This window comes from Protopterus annectens, chromosome 2.part0 (genome assembly GCF_019279795.1).
Source record: "Protopterus annectens isolate FY-2018-M chromosome 2.part0, PAN1.0, whole genome shotgun sequence".
Classification (NCBI taxonomy): Eukaryota; Metazoa; Chordata; order Ceratodontiformes; family Protopteridae; genus Protopterus; species Protopterus annectens.
Window position 1 is genome coordinate 132,353,333 of NC_056728.1, and position 21,518 is coordinate 132,374,850.

A 21,518-nucleotide genomic window follows, 5' to 3' on the forward strand; every position below is an offset into this window, starting at 1 on the left:
TCAGGCACCCTGAAGGTTCAGGGCCTTTGGTCCCGTCAGCAGATGACAGCTTGCACCAACATCAAGGAAATGAGGGCTCTCGTTCCTGCTCTACAAGTTTTCCATTTGCTGTGGGTACCAGGCCGCTTGAAGGTTTTTACAGACAGCACCACAGTCATGTGATACATAAGCAAGGGGACATGAGGTCTTAACTTTTTGCAGTCTAGCCCTTCAAGCCTGGGAAATAGCCATCAATCTGCAGGTGAACCTACAGGCAGTCTACATACCTGCAGAGTGCAGTTTTATGGCAGATTCTCTCAGCAGGTCCAGGACACAGCTTCACAAATGGATGCTTCACTGGACATAGTTCATTGGTAGTTTACTCCTCAAGTGGATCTCTTTGCCTTCCCTCTGAGCAAGCAACTCCATCAGTTTTGTTCCTTAGTCCTAAGTCCTTTGAGTTAGAAAGTGGACTCAATGGCTTTCTCTTGAAAGGGAATGTTCCTTTATACCTTTCCTGTCTTTTCACTTCTAAAGGTCTTTCACAAGATCAAGGACACACTCCAGAAATCTTGTTGATGACTCCCCCTTTGCCTAACCAGCACTGGTCCCACCTCTTATCCCATCTGCCCAGGGGCAATCATTACAAGTTACCCTGCTACTTCCTCACACAGGACAACGGATCTCTCCTCCGCCTCCTCTTGTCTGCTCTTCAACTGACACTTTGAGTGATAGGGTTTTTATTCCTTTTCAACACTTGTTTTCTGAAGGCATGCTTAGGGTCCTGCAGGTGGCCAGGAAACTCAGTACCAGAAAATCATACATGTCCAAATGGAAGAGATATTCTGCTTGGTATCGTAAACATCACCAGATCCCTTTTCAGTAGGGAGCCTCCTTTGGCTCTTTCCTATTTTTTTTTTTTTTTTAATTTCTCCAAGTCTTTTGGATTTCTAATACCATGGCGGGATTGGACCCCATTCCTAAGTCAACATATGATTAAAGTTCATGAAATTAGTATTGTTTCAGTCTTTGATGTCAGCCGGTAGTGCTTTTCGCAACACCCGCAATGTGCCCAGTAATGACTCATTCTGCAGTCCATATAGAGTTACATGTATTGGTAACCTATCTAAATACGATTGTAAATTCTTTTTTTTATAAGACCCGTTGCTCCTACTACTATTGGAACTGTCTGGGTATCTTTCTTCCACATTGCTCTGGTTTCTGCCTGCGGATCCTCATACTTTATGGCTTTGTGTCTCTCTCTGTATACAAGACACTGTAGTCACTGGGTGTGATTATTTCAATGATCAATGCTACTCTTGTCTTCTTTTCTTGGACCACCGTATCCAATTTTCTAGCATCTATCGTTTGAACTGTTGGTAATGGATGATCCCATGTGATGTAGTCTTCATTTTCTATGATGCTTTGTGGATCATGCTTCCAGTGTTTTTCAGCCACTCCAATACCATAATGTTTGCACAATCCCCAGTGCAGCAGTCTCGCCACATTATTATGCCTTTCAGTATACAGTCCTTCTGCCATTAGTATGTTGCAATCAGCAACGAGATGTGCAACTGTTTCCAATTTGATTTTTATAAAACCTACATTTGTCTGTTTCTCCCATATGTTCAATGGGCTTTATAAACCAACATGTACGCAACCCACTGTCTTGGGCTGCCAGTATTGTCTGCGTGAACTGCTACATGCTGGCTGAGCATATTCTTCATTGAAAGTAATTTATCAGCAATTTCTGCCTCTCTGACATTGAATCCTCCTCTGGCCTCAAGATTTGAAGTCAAGCACATTATAAAAGACATCATTCTTATCAGACACCCAAGAAAGCCATTTCCACATGTAATTTCTGTGTCGTCGTAATTTCACTTGCTCTCCATAGATCCACTATTTGTATGAGATCAAGCCTGCATCTCTTAAGAGCCTGCTCATTGCGTCAGCATTTCTTGTAGCAAAGTGAATAGTGAATTTTGCACCACACCCAGTTATACTGTGTTTAGATGAGTTGTTTACTTCAGCAGCATAACCATCTGCAGTCTTTGTAGGAATTTGTCCTCCTTTTTTTTTTTTTAAGAAATGAATACATGGTTAAGTTCATTCTAATCCCAGTACTGCTCTTAAACTGCTTGTATTTTCTCCTCTTCAAAAAAAGCTATTAAATACTTTTAGGGTTCTTTCACAGTATCGTGCAAATATGTAGTATACTGTCCCTTTTCAAGCTTCTTGGACATGCACATCCACAGTGAGAAGCAAATCAAGTTCCTGGGACCAATTTTCAGCTAAATTGTCTTGCAGTAAGAAAATTCTTGGTTAAGTTCAGAGCATTTTTGTAACTTCTTTCCCAGTGACATACAGCAGTGTGGAACATACAAACTTTTTGGACGTCTCTGTTGCTACAGTTCCAGTAGGGAACAAACTGAATTTCTGGATCAAAAGCTTCAGTTGCCATTTTTCTGCTAAATTGCACTGAAATTAATTAATTTCAAGTTGTTAAATGTGGAGCATATTTCTAACTGTAAATTGTACTTCTGTACCTCCTGGTCACAACAGCTCTTGAAAACAAATATGTTTCTTCACTCAAGATGCATAATTCCCTTTCAGTAGGATCATAGGAAGTTACTAGGCTATTGGCCCTGAGGCCCTTATAAGCCTAGCCAAGAGTTTAGCCAAGTCAGCACCTAAAGCCCCTGTCCAGCAGGGACACAGGTGGAATCCCAGGGGCGTATTTTCTGTTTCCCATCCAGTTATCCAGGTTGAGCTTAAAAAGGGATAATGAGGTACTCTGCTTGACATGGAGAGGGAGTCTGTTCCACAGATGGGGGAGTCTCTGGGGCACAAGTCTGTCCTGCCAACAAATCCTATTGATATCACAGACCAGGTTGAGGTCACGCGTACGGGTTGCTTGAGTGGAGCTTGACTTGCGGATATCCAGCAGTCCCATTAAGGTGAGGTCTGAGATTGCTTTGTATACCAGGCAGAGGTCACCTCTGAGGAGTCTGTATGAAAATGACTAGAGGGACAGGCCTTTTAGCTTATCTGTGTAGGGTAGATGTTTGAGGCCCTGGATTCTCCTGCTGAGGAACCTCTGTGGTCTGTCCAGTTGCTGCATGTGCTTTGCGAGGTACATGCCGAAAGGGGTGTTGTACTCGATAATGGGCATTTTTAGGGAAAAGTACACGGATGTTATGACCTCCTTGTCCCTGGATAAGATAACCATACTTATGGGGCATTTTCTTACTGATAAATTCCCACTCTGTCCCTACGTGAACAAGTAAGAAATTTGAATGGATTCAAAATAAATGGAAAGTTATATTCAGCCACAGGATTTTATAATTGTAACTCTTGTGGTATTATTTATATTATTGAGTGTGGATGTGATTGCACATGTTGGTACACTGGCACTCGTTCATTGAGTGTTTTCTTCAGTTGTTTGTGTATCTTCTATTTCCACATTGGGCAAACTACCAGAAAGGTTAACATACGCATTTTGGAACATTTGGGGGACATCAGGAGACATAGAATGGAAAGCCCCATTGCGGCCCATTTTATGTCCAAACACAGGGGGGATCAGCAGAAAGCTTGTTCTTTAGTGTATTAGCACGACCTTTAGCTAACAGAAGTAATTTTAAAAGAAAATTAAATAAGTTAGAATGTAGGTTTATTATTAATTTTCATACTATGTTTCCTAGTGGTATGAATTTAGATAATAATTATGCTTTGTAAAAAGAGAAAAAGTTATTGTGAATTTACTACACTCTTATGAAAACACATTGTATTTATAAGTTGAATTTTGCATTTGAATTGTGTGTGTTTAGTTTCTCTGTTGAAATGTTTTGCATAATTGATTGTATAATTGGTTCATCAACTTATTAATGCTTTGTATCTGAGGTATAAATGGACGTGGTTTTACTCTTTGCATTATTCCTTGAAGGCGAAAGGCTGAGGTACCAGAATACATTTTCTGAGACGTAATCATCCTTTGTGTCAGTGTGGTTCCTATCGTGGAGGTTTTCTTTTGGTGTTTTTGGAGTAAAGGTCAGGGAAAGACTGCAAGCACTATATGCTAGTTTGACCAGGGTCATATGTTTATGTCTGGGGAGAATAGATAAGCAACGGCAAAAGTAAAATTCCAGTAATAGAAAACCAGAAATATAACAACTGGAAGCTTATCAAAGAAGGAGGTAGCCAGGACTGTAAAGAAAAGTTTGGCAAGAACAGAATCAAGCATCAGTCTTTTCTTTAAGGACTTTATATACTTTTAAAGCTATCCAAATTACATTTTACATGCTGAGTGGTACAGCCTTATAATATTCAGCCAGTGGCAGTGCTGAGTATGGAGCACTGGAAAAAATGAGTCTTCCTTGTAATTCCTATAACTATGGCCAATGCATAGATCATTGTGAACTTTTTAAATAATACAGGTGTTGACACTCTTACTCTTAATTTATGGGAATGACAGCTACACCATTTTATGTTTGATGTTTTTTATGTTTAAGCCTGTAGTTACTTTGTTTCATTTCTTGTTCTTGATAAATTTTCCCATGAAGGAAAGGTTAATGTGCTCATTAATTTGAATAGCTACTCGGCTGACGACTTAGTCTGTATTTTGTCAGACCTTTTGTGTATTTCGACTTGTATAGTGTCTTGACTGTATTATTTGCTGTTAACAGGTATGAAAAAAGACTTGATCCAGACCCCTGCAGGCATGTAGCGACAGTCCTCATCATTGCCCTGGGAATTCTAATTAAGTCAAGTACTGCATCCATGAAAACAAGGTACCTTAACTTAATCCACCCATATTGCACATAATTGTAATCAAATATCAGGCAAGGATTTTTTTTCTCTTACTATGTGTTTTTTCTTCATACTGAATAAGTCTGTGACAGTATTAGTCTGGCAGTTTGACCTGCAGCAAGCTTCATATTGTAGTCCTTGGTTAGAGTTGTTTAAGATACGTGTGTGTGTGTGTGTGTGTGTGTGTGTGTGTGTGTGTGTGTGTGTGTGTGTGTGTGTGTGTGTGTGTGTGTGTGTGTATTTGAAACTCTGTGACACTGAGCAAGTCACTTAATTAGCTAGTAGTCCCTGAGCATGCTAAAAAGATCCTTGTTTTCTCCCTTGTGCCAGAATGTTTTTTCTTTGACACACAACCACATCCATGGGATGGAGCAGTGGGAAGAGTAAAAATGATGCCAATATTGTCGCTTTTGTTTTGAAACAGAGTAGGGGGAACCTACAGCAGTTTTTATAGTTTCTTTTTGCTGCAGTATTAGGAAAAAGACTCCCAATTACTTGTTGCAGGAAGAGTCAGTCATTAAAATATCACAGAGTATTTAACACAGCAACAAAACATTTCAACAGTTTCAGTCAGAGAAATAATTTGTTATATTTATGCTGCTGTTGTGTACATTTTTTTCTGTTGCAGTACCCTGCAACATTTGTTTTCTCATCCCAGCTTTCTTTCATTTCAGGTGCCCAGCTTGTTCCAGTTATTTCATCCTAATTGGTACTTCATGCATAGGTAGTGATAGCCCTACATGAAAACTTTGACAGGAAGACTTGCATATGGATCAGATCTATGAGCTCATTAGAGATATGGATCTCCATACTATTAGGAAAGCAACAAGAAAGCTGGGACCTCATAGTGCTAGCCTGTTGAGAGATAATTTATTAGCAGGTTAATACCCATGTGTGCCAATTTTTTTTTTTCTTTGTGGAAAGAGTGCATGGACTAAATAAGTGGTGTCCTTGTACACGGTGAGCTCACCTCAAGCCTGACTTCCTTGGAGGTGAGATGGGGTTTTATGAGAGTATCCATCTCCTTTTAGGACTGTTAGCATTATACGAGCTTCTGGGTCGCACAGGAGTTGCCCCTTTCCTCAAAGTGAAGTAAGCAGGCAGAGCCTTATCATTCAGTTCTCTCCTGGTTGTTTTCTGCAGAGCCTGGATCAATACTTAAACCCTAATTATATGGGTCATAGTCAGGGCTTCATCACTTTATGCCAGAGGGTTTAACTGCAGCCTGCAACACTGTCTCTTTTCCTCCTTCCAGTACTAGGGTCATAGATCATCTATTACTGCTTTTCAGCAAATGTTGTTCCTGCTAGTTGTAGCTGCCTAATTGTATTATGTATATATTTTGTTATCACTGTTTCACAGTTCAGAGAGACTCCCCACCATGTAGATAGAGTGCTAATAACGCAAGTCAGTGTGTTAATGGTTGCCAGTTTAAGTGGGAAGCAGTTGAACCAGTAATTTTTCTAATATTGGAAGCGTGTTTTTTCCTAGTAACTTTGAGATGGCTGATGCAGGATAAAGTTATTTTAATGTTTGAAATATGTTTTGCAAGTCTGCCTTTGGGGAGTTATGTTACATGGCTGCAACAATAATTACAGGCTTTTGAATATCTGTCAGCAGGAGATCCACTGTTTGTTTCTTTGCTTTTTGGCTTCCAGGTTCCTTAACTTAAAAATTATTAACCATACTATGCATGAATTATCCTTTTAAGTGACCTGTTGTGGACAATTATTTATTGTCTTACTTCATTTGTGTGTAAAGAAGAAAAAAAAAGTCTGAAAAAAATGAGTGTCCTGTTTGTCTAACTTCCCTGTCATCCACATACGTAGAGTTAATATGACACTATCAGGACTTGATTCCCAAAGTATTTTTCCTCTGATCTAGATGCTGTCAGGTTCCCAGTCTTCCTGGATCTGATACTGGCACAGAGGGGTGGAATCTAGACTGCAGCCCACATGAGCCAGGTTTGATTATCAGATCAGATCACTGAGGAGCTGGCTGGGGTGTTAGGAATCAGTGGGTATCTGAATCAGCAGATCATTCTCAGTCTTGTCACTATTGAAATAATTGCATTTTGAACATGGTAGTGGGACACAAGGTAGGCATAAACAACAAATAAAAAAAAAAGTGCAGACCACTTGAGAATGATAGTTCACCTCCATCCAGCTGTCACCACAGCTGGAAGTTTCGGTTTGGCTGGGCAGTTAGGGAATGAAGGAGTCAGAGAGGAAAGCTAGAGGGTTTATAGATGGTCTAAGCAGGGGAAGCCGAAACAGAATCATAGGATTACAGGAGGTTACTAGGCTAACAGCCTCTACATTTGTGCCACAGCTTTCCCATTTATGAATCCCCACAGGCTAGAATGGCTCTGGTGTATGTCTGTGCTTTAGGACATTTAAAAACTGTCCGTGTCCATAAGGGTCATGGGTGACAGGCCAGGGATGAATTTAAGGTTTCCCATTCATTGGTCCAAATTGCATTTGAATAGGCTTAGGGAAGAGCTCTGTTTTACATGACTGGGAAGTCTGCTCCAGAGAAGAGGTAATCTCTGTAACAGATACCTGTCCCTCTAATATGTTTTATGTCAAAGATGAGGTTTAGATCCTTAGATCTGGTAATTCTGGTGCTGTTTGTTTTGCAAATTTGTAGCAGGTCCATCAGGGCTGGATCAGAGAATGCCTTGGGGGTTAGGCATATATCCTCGGTAGTCTATAGGAGACAGAGTACAAGGAAAGAGCTTTGAGACGGTCTGCATAGGACATATTATTTACACCCTGTATTCTTTTATTGAGGAACCTGCTGTGGCTATTCCAGCTGTCGCAAATGCCTGGTCAAGTGCATTGCCAAAGGGTGCACTGTACTCGATTGTTGGTCTAACGAGGGCTAAGTATAGTGGATTTATGATCTCTTTAAATCAGGATACCATGCCCTTACTTTTAAGTTACGCCACACAGAATGATCAAAATTCAAGTTACTGTCAACCTGAGTTCCCAAGTCCCTTACCACTGGGTCTACTCTTAAATGAGTGTTATCAAGATTGCAATTTGCATGAGTGGTCATCTTCCCAATGGGTATAATCATACATTTTTTGCACTGAGTTTTAAGCCATGGTTCTGGCACCACATATTTGTGTCATGCTATCCTGGATATCTACATCTTTGTGGGAAATAAAATAATATGAATGAAATATGGCTAGAAAGGTGCTTGGTGTGACATCTGGAAAGAGGAAGGAGGGCAAGGAGACCTGGTGGTGGAATGAAGAAGTACAGGAGAGTATACAGAGAAAGAGGTTGGAGAAGAAGAAGTGGGATTGTCAAAGAGATGAAGAAAATAGACAAGAGTATAAGGAGATGAGGTGCATGGCAAAGGGAGAGGTGGCGAAGGCTAAGGATAAGGCGTATGAAGAGTTGTATAAAAGGTTGGACACTAAGGAGGGAGAAAAGGACCTGTACCTATTGGCTAGACAGAGGGACCGAGCTAGTAAAGATGTGCAGCAGGTAAGAGTGATAAAGGATATTGAGGGAAACGTACTCACAAGCGAGGAGAGTGTGTTGAGCAGATGGAAAGAGTACTTTGAGGGGTTGATGAATGAAGAGAATGAGAGGGAGAGAAGGTTGGATGATGTGTGGATAGTGAATCATGAAGTGCAGTGGATTAGCAAGGAGGAAGTAAGGATAGCTATGAAGAGGATGAAGAACGGAAAGGCTGTTGGTCCAGATGACATACCTGTGGAAGCATGGAGGTGTTTAGCTGAAATAGCAGTGGAGTTTTTAACTAGATTGTTTAATGAAATCTTGGAAAGTGAGAGGATGCCTGAGGAATGGAGAAAGTGTTTTGGTACCGATTTTTAAGAATAAGGGTGATGTGCAGAGCTGTAGTAACTACAGAGGGATTAAACTGATCAGTCACAGCATGAAGTTATGGGAAAGAGTAGTGGAAGATAGGTTAAGAAGGGAGGTGATGATTAGTGATCAGCAGTATGGTTTCATGCCAGGAAAAAGCACTACAGATGCTATGTTTGCTCTGAGAGTGTTGATGGAGAAGTACAGAGAAGGTCAGAAGGAGTTGCATTGTGTCTTTGTGGATTTAGAGAAAGCATATGACAGGGTGCCTAGAGAGGTGTTGTGGTATTGTATGAGGAAGTCGGGAGTGTCAGAGAAGTATGTAAGAGTGGTACAGGATTTGTACGAGGGTAGTGTGACAGCGGTGAGGTCTGCGGTGGGAGTGACGGATGCGTTTAAGGTGGAGGTGGGATTACATGAAGGATCAGCTCTGAGCCCTTTCTTATTTGCAATGGTGATGGACAGGTTGACAGACGAGATCAGACAGGAGTCCCCGTGGACTATGTTTGCAGATGACATTGTAATCTGTAGTGAGAGTAGGGAACAGGTGGAGGAGACCCTGGAGTGGTGGAGATATGCTCTAGAGAGAAGAGGAATGAAGATCAGCAGGACTAAGACAGAATATGTGTGTGTGAATGAGAGGGAGGATAGAGGAATGGTGAGGATGCAGGGAGTAGAGGTGGCGAAGGTGGATGAGTTTAAGTACTTGGGATCAACAGTTCAGAGTAATGGTGAGTGTGGAAGAGAGGTGAAGAAGAGAGTACAGGCAGGATGGAGTGGGTGGAGAAGACTCTCAGGAGTGATTTGTGACAGACGAGTACTAGTAAGAGTGAAAGGGAAGGTCTACAAGAGGGTAGTGAGACCAGCTATGTTATATGGGTTGGAGACAGTGGCATTGACAAAAAGGCAGGAGTCAGAGTTTGATGTGGCAGAGTTGAAGATGTTAAGATTTGCACTGGGTGTGACAAGGATGGACAGGATTAGGAATAAGTATATTAGAGGGTCAGCCCAGGTTGGAAGGTTTGGAGACAAAGCCAGAGAGGCAAGATTACGTTGGTTTGGACCTGTGCTGAGGAGGGATGCAGAGTATATTGGAAAAAAGATGCTAAGGATGAAGCTGCCAGGTAACCGGAAAAGAAGGAGGCCTAAGATAAGGTTTATGGATATGGTGAGAGAGGACATGCAGGTGGTTGGTGTGACAGAGCAAGATGCAGAGGACAGGAAGAAATGGAAACAGTTGATCTGCTGTGGCGACCCCTAATGGGAGCAGCCGAAAGAAGAAGAAGAACAAAAACAGAAACAAACACTGTGAAGAACAGTAGCAAATGTTTCCTTCCTTTTTTCCTACCTTTGTCCTAACACACTCATTTGTATTTTCAGGTCATTCCCGTGTACACAAATACCATTGCAAATTTCAGTGCTAGCCTTCCCAGTCTGGGACACTGATTGGCACCTAGGCTGCTAGTTTCTAATAACTGAACTACTAGTGTTGTTTATTCTCCTTCCCTTAAACAGGACAATCCATCCATTCCTTGCTCCCATCAGTGGTAATGGGCACTCTGTCTCTCAGTGCCTACTTGGCCAATGCTATCTGCCTAATTTGCCAGTTAGCAGTTCCTGAAGTAAAGGTAAAATCCTTTTTACTTTTTAAAAAATAAGTCTGCCTTCACTCTTGCATCTCCACTCATTTCTTCTACTGCGGAACCTCCCCTATAATTAAACATTCTATGCTCTACAAGTCCTCCTTCCCTTGATTAGATAAGTGTCTTCACTCAACAGGAGCTATATATGAACTAACATAAATGTTTGCTAGAAAACAATTTAATGGGTGTGCTTATTTCATTGCATTTCTTTGGAGCTACTAACAGTAACTGGGTCATTTCTTGATATTTTGGACCCAAAGTTTACAAATGCCTTCACTTTGGTCCGGTCCACAAAATACAGAGCTGTCCATGTATATTTCCTGAAAAGTAATTTCATACAGTAACTGCACAGGGTCATGAGAAATATAAGGCAATGGAGTCCCAAGATAATTTACACCTTGACAATACCCACTCTCTTGCTGCATCCCCCTTCTTCAGCAATGGCAAAGTAGGATAGTCTCAAAGTAGATTTATAGGTACAGGTTTTAGAGACTGATGAGTGGTTAGTAAATAAGAAGTTGTTATATAAAAGAAACATTGTATATTTTAAAGTTTAACACACTTTCTCCAGTGGGTCTGAATAACGAATGTAACTCTAGGGTGTTTCTTTAAATAGTTCCTTTTCTTTTTTTTTAAATGATTGACTATGTCATTGTTTAATTAATTGCATTTAATTGTGTGTGTGTGTGTGTGTGTGTGTGTGTGTGTGTGTGTGTGTGTGTGTGTATATATATATATATATATATGTATGTATATATATACATATGTGTATATATATACATATGTATATGTGTATGTATGTATGTATGTATATATATATATCTATATATGTGTATATATATGTATATATATATATATATATATATATCTGTTATGTGGTGATTATTTTGTAACTCCATGAAGGCTGGTTTAAGCCGAGGCGCTAGAGTTTTATTAAATTGTTAATATAAGATGCATGGTAATTTTTTGCTGGCTTGGTTGGTAGTTTGGCGTCACATTATTATTTGCTGCATCGTGGTTTGGTGATTTGGAGTGTAATGGCCAGTGATTCGTTACAGCAACTACCACGCATCTTAAGAGATGATGCATCTGTTTCTGCTGCTTTTCGCCAATCTGGTTTGCCTATATGGGATTCTTCAGTAGAACTGACAACTTCTATGACTAATACTGCCCCTATTAACGTATTGAAACGTCTTTTGGAAGAGGGGAGAGTGAAGAGATTGTCTAATCTCTTCACTGAAGTTGGTAAGGCAAATTCAGTACATTTGTCAGCAGCAGACCGTACTAATTTAGAGTCTTTGGAATGGCTGCTCATTAAAGAAAATGCCTTACATTATAATATATTAGGTTTACAGAGGTATCTTGACATAGACATTACCCCTCGTGGGTTACGTTTTGTCAAAAATCCTTCTACTGCCTTTGATACCACTGATTCAGTGGAGCTAGAATTCGAAAAAAGGTGGGTTGCCGCCTTGCATAGATGTGTGGGGGAATGGTTATTGAAATTAACAGAGCGGGGCATTTTTAAACAACGTAAAGTGAAGGATGATATCGCAGCTGCTTGTTGATGTATTATCTGGACAGCTTGGTGGTTCTAGATTTGAACAGTTGTGTTCACTTAATGTAAAACTAGAAAAGAATTCCAATGATATTATACAACATAAAATCAATAAGTTACAATGGGACATTCGTGACTGTGATTCTGGATTGGCTTTTAAAAAACTAGCCAGTCAGAAGGGTACAGGAGGTTATAAAAACTCTTCCGGTAGAACCAAGAGACGCCATACTTCAATGGATGGGGCTAATATGTCGGTTGGCTCTGATAATGAAAATACTGTGTATCCTCCGTTACTTGCCCCTAGACAACCATGTTATATGACTAATACTTTTCAGGGCCAAGGAAAACAGCAGAGAAAGCAACAGAATGGATATAAATGGTGATATGAGGGCAACAGAGACACTCAACAGTTTAAGCAGCAGAGTTTGTTTGTTTGTGTGTTTCGGCTTTTCCCAGTTAGGGGTCGCCACAACGGAACTCCGGTCCGCTAATGATTGGCAGTAGATTTTTACGTGCTGGCTTGCCGGGCCTAATGCACAACCTTCAACGAAGGAACGCCCATTCACGCATGTCGCCATACAGAAGATGCTCTAACTGAGAATCGAACGGGCAATGTCTAACTGTGAGGCGACAACGCTACCGCAGCACCACCACTGCAGTAGTTTAAGCAGCAGAGTAAGAGGACTAAATATTGACATTAATCACATTGGTATTGTAGTTAAATGGACAAAAAGATGTGAATTGAACAATTTAATTTTAAATGTGTCTGGGGTTGATTTAAATGAGACTGAAAACTCTGTTTTACAGTATGGTCTTAAATTTATTCCAACTTCTTTGCCTAGATCACATTTTTTAAAAGCAGAACTTTTTAAACTGGTAAGAAAATTGCACTTGGTTAATTACTATGAATCTGATACCAGGTATGACCTGGCTGATTAGAAAGATAATTTATCTGTAAGTGAAGGTGAATTATTGGACTTTTTTTCTTGTAATTCTTCTTTTGATGCTGACGAAAATGTCAATGCATATTGCACTTTAAATACATATAGCGTTACTTATACTAGCACTTTTATACCTCCTTTTTGTAGTCAAGTATTATCACAATTTTCAAAAATGTTAAATTTCTTACTGGAAGCAATTTTGAAGGACTTCTCATTTGAGAAGAAAAATATGTCATATAATTTGAGTAAAAGGGAATGGCAATCTTTACTGCGATTATGTAAAAGGTTAGATATTGTTATAAAACCCTCAGATAAGGGTAGAAAAATTGTTCAGATGCACTGTAAACAGTATTTTAAAATGTGCATGGACTATTTATCTGATGATCAAGTATATAGGGCAGTGAATATTGATGCTTTTCATCAAGCTGTAGTAAACTTTAAAGCACTAGTAACTAAAGGCTTGAGATTAGGTTATTTCACAAGGCAGGAATCGGATGTTCAATATAAATTTAATACTGAGGGTAATTCTATGGCCAAGTTTTATTGCTTGCCAAAAGTTCATAAAAATGTCAGTCCTTCTCCAGGTAGACCTATAGTGGCAGCACAGAATTATTTTCTTCATAATATGGGTGTTTTTTTACTCTCATATCTTTTGAATTATGTAGCTAAATTAAATTCTGATATTAAGGATACCTTTCAACCTGCGGTGGTGGTGCTGCGGTAGCATTGTCGCCTCACAGTAAAACCTTGTCCTGTTCGATTCTCAGCTAGAACGTCTTCTGTGTGGAGACATGCATCAATGGGCATACCTTCGTTGAAGGTTGTGCATCAGGGCCGGCAACTCAGCACGTAAAAATCTACTGCCAATCATTAGTGGACCGGAGTTCAGCTGTGGCGACCCCTAACTGGGAAAAGCCGAAAGACACAACAACATTAAGGATTCCTTTCACTTTTTGGATAAACTGAAAGAAATTAAATGTGATAAGGATTATTATTGGATAGTTATAGATGCGAGAAGTCTATATACAAACATCACTCATGAGTTGGGAATGGAAGCTGTTAAGTTCTTTTTGGGTGATAGCCCTGTGAGCAGTTATGTGATGAATGAATTTATTTTTGTTTGACGAATAATTTTTTTGAATTTAATAATTTTCTTTATCATCAATTGCAAGGTACTGCCATGGGTGCGTCTTTCGCACCCATGTATGCGAATCTGTTTATGGGTCTTTTTGAAGTTGAATTTTTGTACAGATTGAGTTTCTTTAATAATTTTGTTGTTTTGTATTATAGATATATAGATGATTTAATTTTTTTGTGTAAGGGTGGTGCAGAAATAGCCCCCCAATTTATTAATGATTTAAATGTAAATCGATTTCAGGTGAAATTCGATGATTTACAGATGGGAAAATCAGTTAACTACCTAGATGTTACTTTGGATATCAGGGATGATAGTATAACAACCAGTATATACAGAAAAGGAAATGGGGATTGTAATATTTGGAAAGTAAGAGCTGTCATCCCCCACAAACTATGGAAGCTCTACCTTACAATGAGCTTTTAAGGGTGAGCAGATTGTGTAATGATGAAGTTGATTTAAAGAGAGAAATTTTAAACACCTGTGTTAATTTCAAACAGGATATGATGAAAAGGTTATTTTGAATGCTTTATATAAATTAACAGACTTCCATTCAACCTATAATAGGTCCCTTGTTAATAAGAGAAATGACAATAGGGAGGTTAATGTATTACATGGTGGTAGAAAGATTTATTTTGTGACTGTTTATAATATTTTAAGTGACAAAATTACTGAGGCTGTTAAATATTACTGGCCCTATCTGATTAATATGGATGGTGTAAAGAACTTGTATAGAGTTCCCTGTATTTCATTTAAAAGAATTAGGAACATTAAATATATGTTGGTATATAATAAATTTGTACAACTAGGTGAAGAGATAAATATACATCCTGTTGAGTGTGGCACCTTCCCTTATGGAAGGTGTTCAGTTTGCCCTAATATTAAGTGTTTTGAAAGAATCAGTGGTGGTAGATTTTGTTCCACTTCTGTATTTACATGTATGACTAAGTCAGTAATATATGCATTATCCTGCCCCTGTAATTTGTTCTACATAGGGGAAACAAAAAGAACAGTTAAGTTACAGCTCCAGAAGCATGTTAGAGATATAAAAAATAATAATGCTATAAGTCCTATAGCTTCACATTTTTATACTTGTCATAATAGTTATTTTTTGTCATTAAGAGCTTGTATTTTGGAACAAAATTTAGAGACTGATGAGGGGTTAGTAAAAAAAGAAGTTGTTATATAAAGAAACATATAGTTTAAAGTTTAACACACTTTCTCCAGTTGGTCTGAATAATGAATGTAACTGGAGGGAGTTTCTTTAAATAGTTCCTTTTCTTTTTTATGAATGATTGACTAATTATGACATTGTTTAATTAATTGCTTCAAACTGTGTGTATGTGTGTATATACATATGTCTGTTATGTGGTGATTATTTTGTAACTCCATGAAAGCTGGTTTAAGCCGAGGAGCTAGAGTATTTTTAAATTGTTAAAATAAGATTTGTGGTACTTTTTTGCTGGCTTGGTAATTTGTTGTTAGATTTATAGGTACTTTATCCAGTCAGCCAGATTTAATTTGAAGAATGCTAGCATGTTGCTTTAAGTTTGTCTAGAGGTGGGATAAGAGTTGCGTAATAAATTTCTCTCCAGTGCATTTTATTTATTTGCTGGTGGAGATTTGTGTCTCTCGTTCTGGTATTAGTAAAGCTATTTAACTTGCGAGTATATACAGGATCAAGTACGATACGGTCTCTAATGGTACGGAATGCAAGGCATAGATCACCATGCAAGAACCTATAACAATCCAAGTAGACAAATACAACTTCAAGCCTCACTTGGTACCACAGGGATTTTAGGAACCTCTGGGCCTTGTATTTTGCTTAGTATATCTAGAAAGGCACATCCCAAAGGGTGTGTACTACTAAATTGTTTGTGTCTTTCGACTTTTCCCAGTTAGGGGTCACCACAGCGGAACTCCGGTCCGCTAATGATTGGCAGTAGAGTTTTACGTGCTGGCTTGCCGGGCCTAACGCACAACCTTCAACGAAGGAACGCCCGTTCACGCATGTCACCACACAGAAGACGCTCTAACTGAGAATCGAACGGGCAACGTCTAACTGTGAGGCGACAACGCTACCGCAGCACCACCACCGCAGTGGTGTGTTCTACTAAATAATTTGTCTAATTAGGGCTGCAGAAAGAGGGATGGTAACAGTTTTAACCTGGGTAATATGCCCTCAGGTATTTACACCGGTGCTATATAGCAGGATTTTCTGACTGCAACTATGTGATATGTGATCGTTGAATGAGTAGGAATAATCCTTCCTAAGTGGACTATCATTTTAAAGTAGGGTATTGGCTGTATTGTATGTTGAGGAAGAGAGTTTCTTGTCAATATGACATTTTCTTTTTCTTTTTTTTTTTTTTTTTTAAACATTTAGCTTTAGCCCTTTTTTCTGTAGACTTGTTTACAAGGATTAGTTTTTGCTGTAATCCATGGGATGATTATCAGAGGAAGCTTTGACAGTAATATCCAGTTTGCAGTTATCTGCTAACTTAGTTAACCAAAGCTCCGAATTCCTGATTTGTAGATATGGAGAAATAGATGCAGTAAAGGTGGTGTCCCATTACTGAACCATGGGGCACACCACTAGTTACCTGCATACTTTCTGATGAGACACATGCTACTTCACCTGTTTATATTCTGTATTTTAGCCAGCTGGCTATTTTCTTCACAGTGCAGGGGTCTCCTTTTAAAGCATATGGCTTACGTATGATGCAGAAATACATTTTGTAGGTAGAACTATGTAGTGACGGTGTCATAGTTCACAAGCTAGGACAAAATTAGTTTTCTGAATCTGTGGTCAAGAGTTATTGGTGTTTGCCAAACCAGAGCCAAGACACTCATTTAAGGCAGAGTTAACATAAAAATATTTGGCTGATTTTACAGTATGTGTTCGTTTAAAAGAGTTCCCCCTGCACAAAAGGCAATTGCGTGGCTTTGGTAATGTAGAATCCAAAATCCAAAGAGTAAGCCAGCAAACTGTGAGACTGAAATCATATATTTATTCAGTAATGCATTGCATAAACAAAACCAGTTTCGGCTAGTACACAACACAGCCTTCCTCAGTCACTCACTGAGGAAGGCTGTTTTGTTTATGCATTGCATTACTGAATAAATACATGATTTCAGTCTCAGTTTGCTGGAGTACTCTGGATTTTTGATTTTACAGTATTCAATACTGACAAGTTTGCCAACTTGCAAGGTTAAAGTCAGGAGAGTAGGGTTTTGTTGTGTAGCCTTACTGCATTTAAATTTATGAATAAAAGTAGTGCTGGAATACTGCTAGGAAGCAAAATGTGCGAGCTGCTTCTGTTTCTCTTGGTTTCTGATGCAGTAACTTTGGAGTTGATCTTTTATTTACCATTTGAAAGAGCCCTGTGACTATGGTTGCTATTTGATTTTTTTACTGTATTTTTGTGTATGTTTGTCTGTGTCAAGAATTGTTTTAGATTTCATTGCTTCTATATATTTCTATTTGCAGTCATTTCAGGGGATGTGTGTAGTTATTGTGCATTTCTGTTGCTTTTTGAGTTCAGTCTTTGCTAAAGTACAAGCAGTCAGGTTACGTTTCTGATTCTAAGTTTTTTTTTTTTGAACACCTTTATTAAATTATCACTTAAGACATTGGCAAAAGTGTATTTATATAAAAGAAAAAATCCAGTAAAAAAAACTAAATAAAAGAAAAAAAATATTACTTTGTTCCCACTTGCATACATTATCCATCATGTATGTTCTTTGATAAAACTATAATCAATCCAACATTATATAAATTGCTCAATTACTGCCTTCTCTTAAACCTCATTCCCCCCACTGTGGAACAGTATTCTGCATGTTTTGTTCCCACAATTTCCACTTATTTCTATGTAATTTGTTCCTACCCACTTCTAGTTATTTTATCTCAGTTCCAATATTCAGTACTTAGAATACAGTTGGTTTAGACTTTGATTTCCATTTTCTAGTACTGCTTTGCTTTTTTGGCAGCCACCAAAATTAAATGTAACAAGGCCTTACTATAATAATTGTCTAGGGAATTCAGATCCTGTGTTCCAGTTCAAAAGAATAATTAACGTAGCTACACTCATTTGCTCACCCAATATTTCTGACAGAGTACTCTGTAGGGAATATTTAAAGTCTGCCAGCTCATTATACTCACAAAACATATGTTTCCAGTTACCTCTTTGTTCCCTGTCATACCTCCAACATTTGCTAGAGGAAAATTATTTGGAGTCTGCTTGAGGTATAAAATACTTGTACAAACACTTCCAAGCAATGATCCTAAATTTTCTAGACTTTGCTGCATACTTGGATGCCATACGTATGATCTCCCATTGTTCCCTTGTACATTGTTTATCCAGTCTCTCTCTTTCCACTCTTTTCTAACCTCCTCTGACTGATTGTTATAGTTATCATGAATTATTGTATATGCCCTACAATTTATCACTTTTTAAACAGCAGCTCCTGTTCTAAATTCAGCTAAAAAGTCTACCACATCAGGCCTTTCACTTAGGATCCCCCCTGTCTATCCCTTTCTTTTTGCCTGTACTCTGATATCAATCCCTGTTATAGAAGGCAGTCTCTAGCATGCAGTCCAGATGTCTTCTTGGCCTCTTACCAATCTATTACTTTTCTTTGTTTCTTGTCCTAAGGTTGGTCATTTTTAACACTGTTTTCTCTGATTTGCACATTAGTTATTTCTTTGCATCTTTTAGGGAGTAACCTAGATGTAATTTCTCAAATTCAGCCCAAATTCAAAATTAATGTGTTGCATTCACTGTACAGCATCAACTCTGGATCAAAGCATAAACATTTTTATGCTTTAAAGTTAGTATTACTAATTGTGCACTTCTTTGCCTAAGTAATTCTCCTTGCTTAATTTCCTAATTAATGTTATGTTCCTCCACATATATAAATTAAACCATATATTTGTCTATATTCAAGTGTTTAAAGTTTTATTGTTTTTGATACTATGGATATATTTTTGTTTTTACATTTTTATCCTGTAAATGTGTTACTCATTCTTTTTGTCAGTTTTGTTTATAATTTCTATTACTTGTGATAATTTGTATGTAAGTTTAGACCAGAGCTTTTCTCCCCTGGCTTCCGCTGAAAATGGGCACTGTCCCAGTCGGACCATCCCGGTAACTAATGTAAAATAAATAAAAATAAAATACATTTTTACTTCACTTACTCAGAAGAAATGGGGTTTAGGAAAAGTGTATTGAATGTAAAATAAGAGTAGAGCTGAAATCCAGCAGTTGCCTGTTTTGATGCTGTCAACATAGTGTTTAATGGAAGCCTAATTTCTGAAATGTGGTCATTTTTTAATGTTATGATCTGATGTTGTCTTCTTCAAACCTCCTCACAATTAGGTCTTGGATCTGGCTTGGCCACATTTTCCAGACTTGGATCCGACTCTCAAGCTCCTCCCTTTACCCGTAATGCACTACACCCACCCCAGCACCTTAGATCTCATTTGCCACTTCAGCGATTGGACATGGATCTGTGATCTCAAGCAGTGTTGGCTGGTTAAGTAGAACTTTTTTCTTTCATCACCTTCCATAGTGTCTTTCTCCTCCCTATTTACCTTTCTCTTGTATTCCTCTTCGGTTGGTACAGACCTTTGTTCTGATTTTGGGTATTTAGCTGCATGTCTGTGTGTAGTAGTTTACTCTTATGCCTTGTGTTGGTACAGTTTCTTGTTTCTCTTCTAACTTAACCATGTTTTATTTATATATATATATATATATATATATATATGTGTGTGTGTGTGTGTGTGTGTTAGTTTGTTGGTGAAATTGTCGGGTTTTCAGTGACAACCACTGATATGTGTTGTGTGTGTATTCTTTTTCGTGGGCTTTAGGGCCAGGTCCTTTTTCTGTCAACTGGACGCAAGATGCCCACAAGGAGTGCATCTAATGTTTAGGTGCTAATCACCTTAAAGCGTCTTGTGAGGTTTGTGTATCCTTTAATCCGTGTGCTGTCACACATAGGCGCAACAAACTAATATTAAAGGTCTTCTTCCTTCTTCATCTTCCGAGGCTCAGACCCCCTCCATGGCTTCGTCCTCCTCTTCCAAGGAGGCTAAGAAGAGGTCTCTCTCTGCCTCCCTGAGAGACCCCTTGGAGCTGAAAGCAAAATCATGAAATATTTAGGATCCTCACTGGATTCACAGGCCTCCTTGGATCTGACTGAGGTGATTACGATATCTCCTTCTTCAGCTACAGTGTCAGATCCTAGGGCTCTGGATCCAAAAGCGTGGAGAAAGTCCCCAAACCAGTTTGGGAAGTCCCATTCACCTAAATCAAAGCACTTGAGACCTCCCTTGTTGGCTTCTTCCAGGTCCTCTAGGAGCTGGATTGATGCAGACATGGACATGATGATGCCAAAGTTCACCAAGGCCGATATTCAGATGGGGGTAGTGTTGACTCCATCCCCTATTGGATCCGTGAGCTTATCTGGCCCATACCATCAGAACTCCTCCTCTGATCCAACCCTCACCTCGACTTCAGCGTTTCAGATTTCAGGACCCCCAAGAATGTCGGTTTCTGTGCCAGGGAAGCCACCTTACTCAACTCTGATGGTGCCTCTGATCAGCCCTGTTCCTATCCCTTCAGAGCATAGTGAATCTCAGAGCAGAGATGTTGGTGGTGGGTCCGGGGGAGTGGGGTCAGTTTCATCCCTTCCCTTAGGTGCTTTGGCCCTTGACAGCTCGGGTCTTATTTCATGTGGAAGCCATGGGTCTGGGGTTAGTCTTGGCCACCTCCCCCTCATTGCTTTGGCTCCAAGGGAGGCAGATGGAGCTTCCCTGCATCCATTTGTTTTCCAAGTAATGGAAAGGATATTTTTTCCATAGAGAAGAGCCTACTCATTCTGTCCCGAGCCAACCCACCCTGAGCAGTCTCCATGATCTTCCTGCTCAGGAAAGATCCCCTTCTTCTGATACTTCCTCTGAGTACCCCATGGAGGAACTCCCTCAGAAGAAGATGTGCAAAAGAGGAGGCACATGGACCCCCAGATGAAGTCATTAACCAAAGACACTGACTTTGATGAGGGAAAAGAGGGAGAAGGATCCCCTCCATCCCCACCTGATGACATCTACTTCAGAGACATTTTTGAGATCCTGAAACAGAAAGGTGGGTGGTCGGTCCAAGCTCCTCCTTCTGAGGAGTCAGTGTTCCTGGAGGCTTTCAGGGCAGGCCCATCTGTGTCCTGGTTGATTCCACCCCCCCCCAAGCGGACAACCTCATTGATCTGGTATCCCGCCGGGCATGGAAGGAACCAGATACCATTGAGCCCATTCCTAAATGCCCTGATAGGTTCCTAGTCCCACAGTCTGACAGAAAACACTAGAGTAAGGGTCCTGTAGTTGATGCCATTGTGGTGGCAGCAGCCACTAAGAAAGAACTGGCAGAGGAGAGTGCCAGTGTCCATCTGCCTAACAAGGAGTCTAGAGTGTTGGACAGGTTCAAAAAGTTCATTTACACCTCAGCCACTTTTGCGCTGCGGTCATTAAATTATCTAGCTCATTTTACCTGGCTTCAGAGAGAGCTGATCAAAAAGCTCTCAGCCTCTCTCTGTCTCTGAGTCCATGCCTGTGGAAGAGCT

At 39.5% G+C, this 21,518-nt stretch overlaps 1 protein-coding gene across 1 annotated transcript in view; it reads left to right on the plus strand.

Moving 5' to 3' along the window:
• PGAP1 (post-GPI attachment to proteins inositol deacylase 1) overlaps positions 1–21,518 on the plus strand; it is a 2,682,422-nt gene that overhangs the window by 2,650,175 nt on the left and 10,729 nt on the right. The window contains exon 24 of the mRNA XM_044060619.1: positions 4,662–4,766. Within this exon, the coding sequence (XP_043916554.1) occupies positions 4,662–4,766 (105 nt within the window). The remainder of the gene's footprint in view (positions 1–4,661; positions 4,767–21,518) is intronic.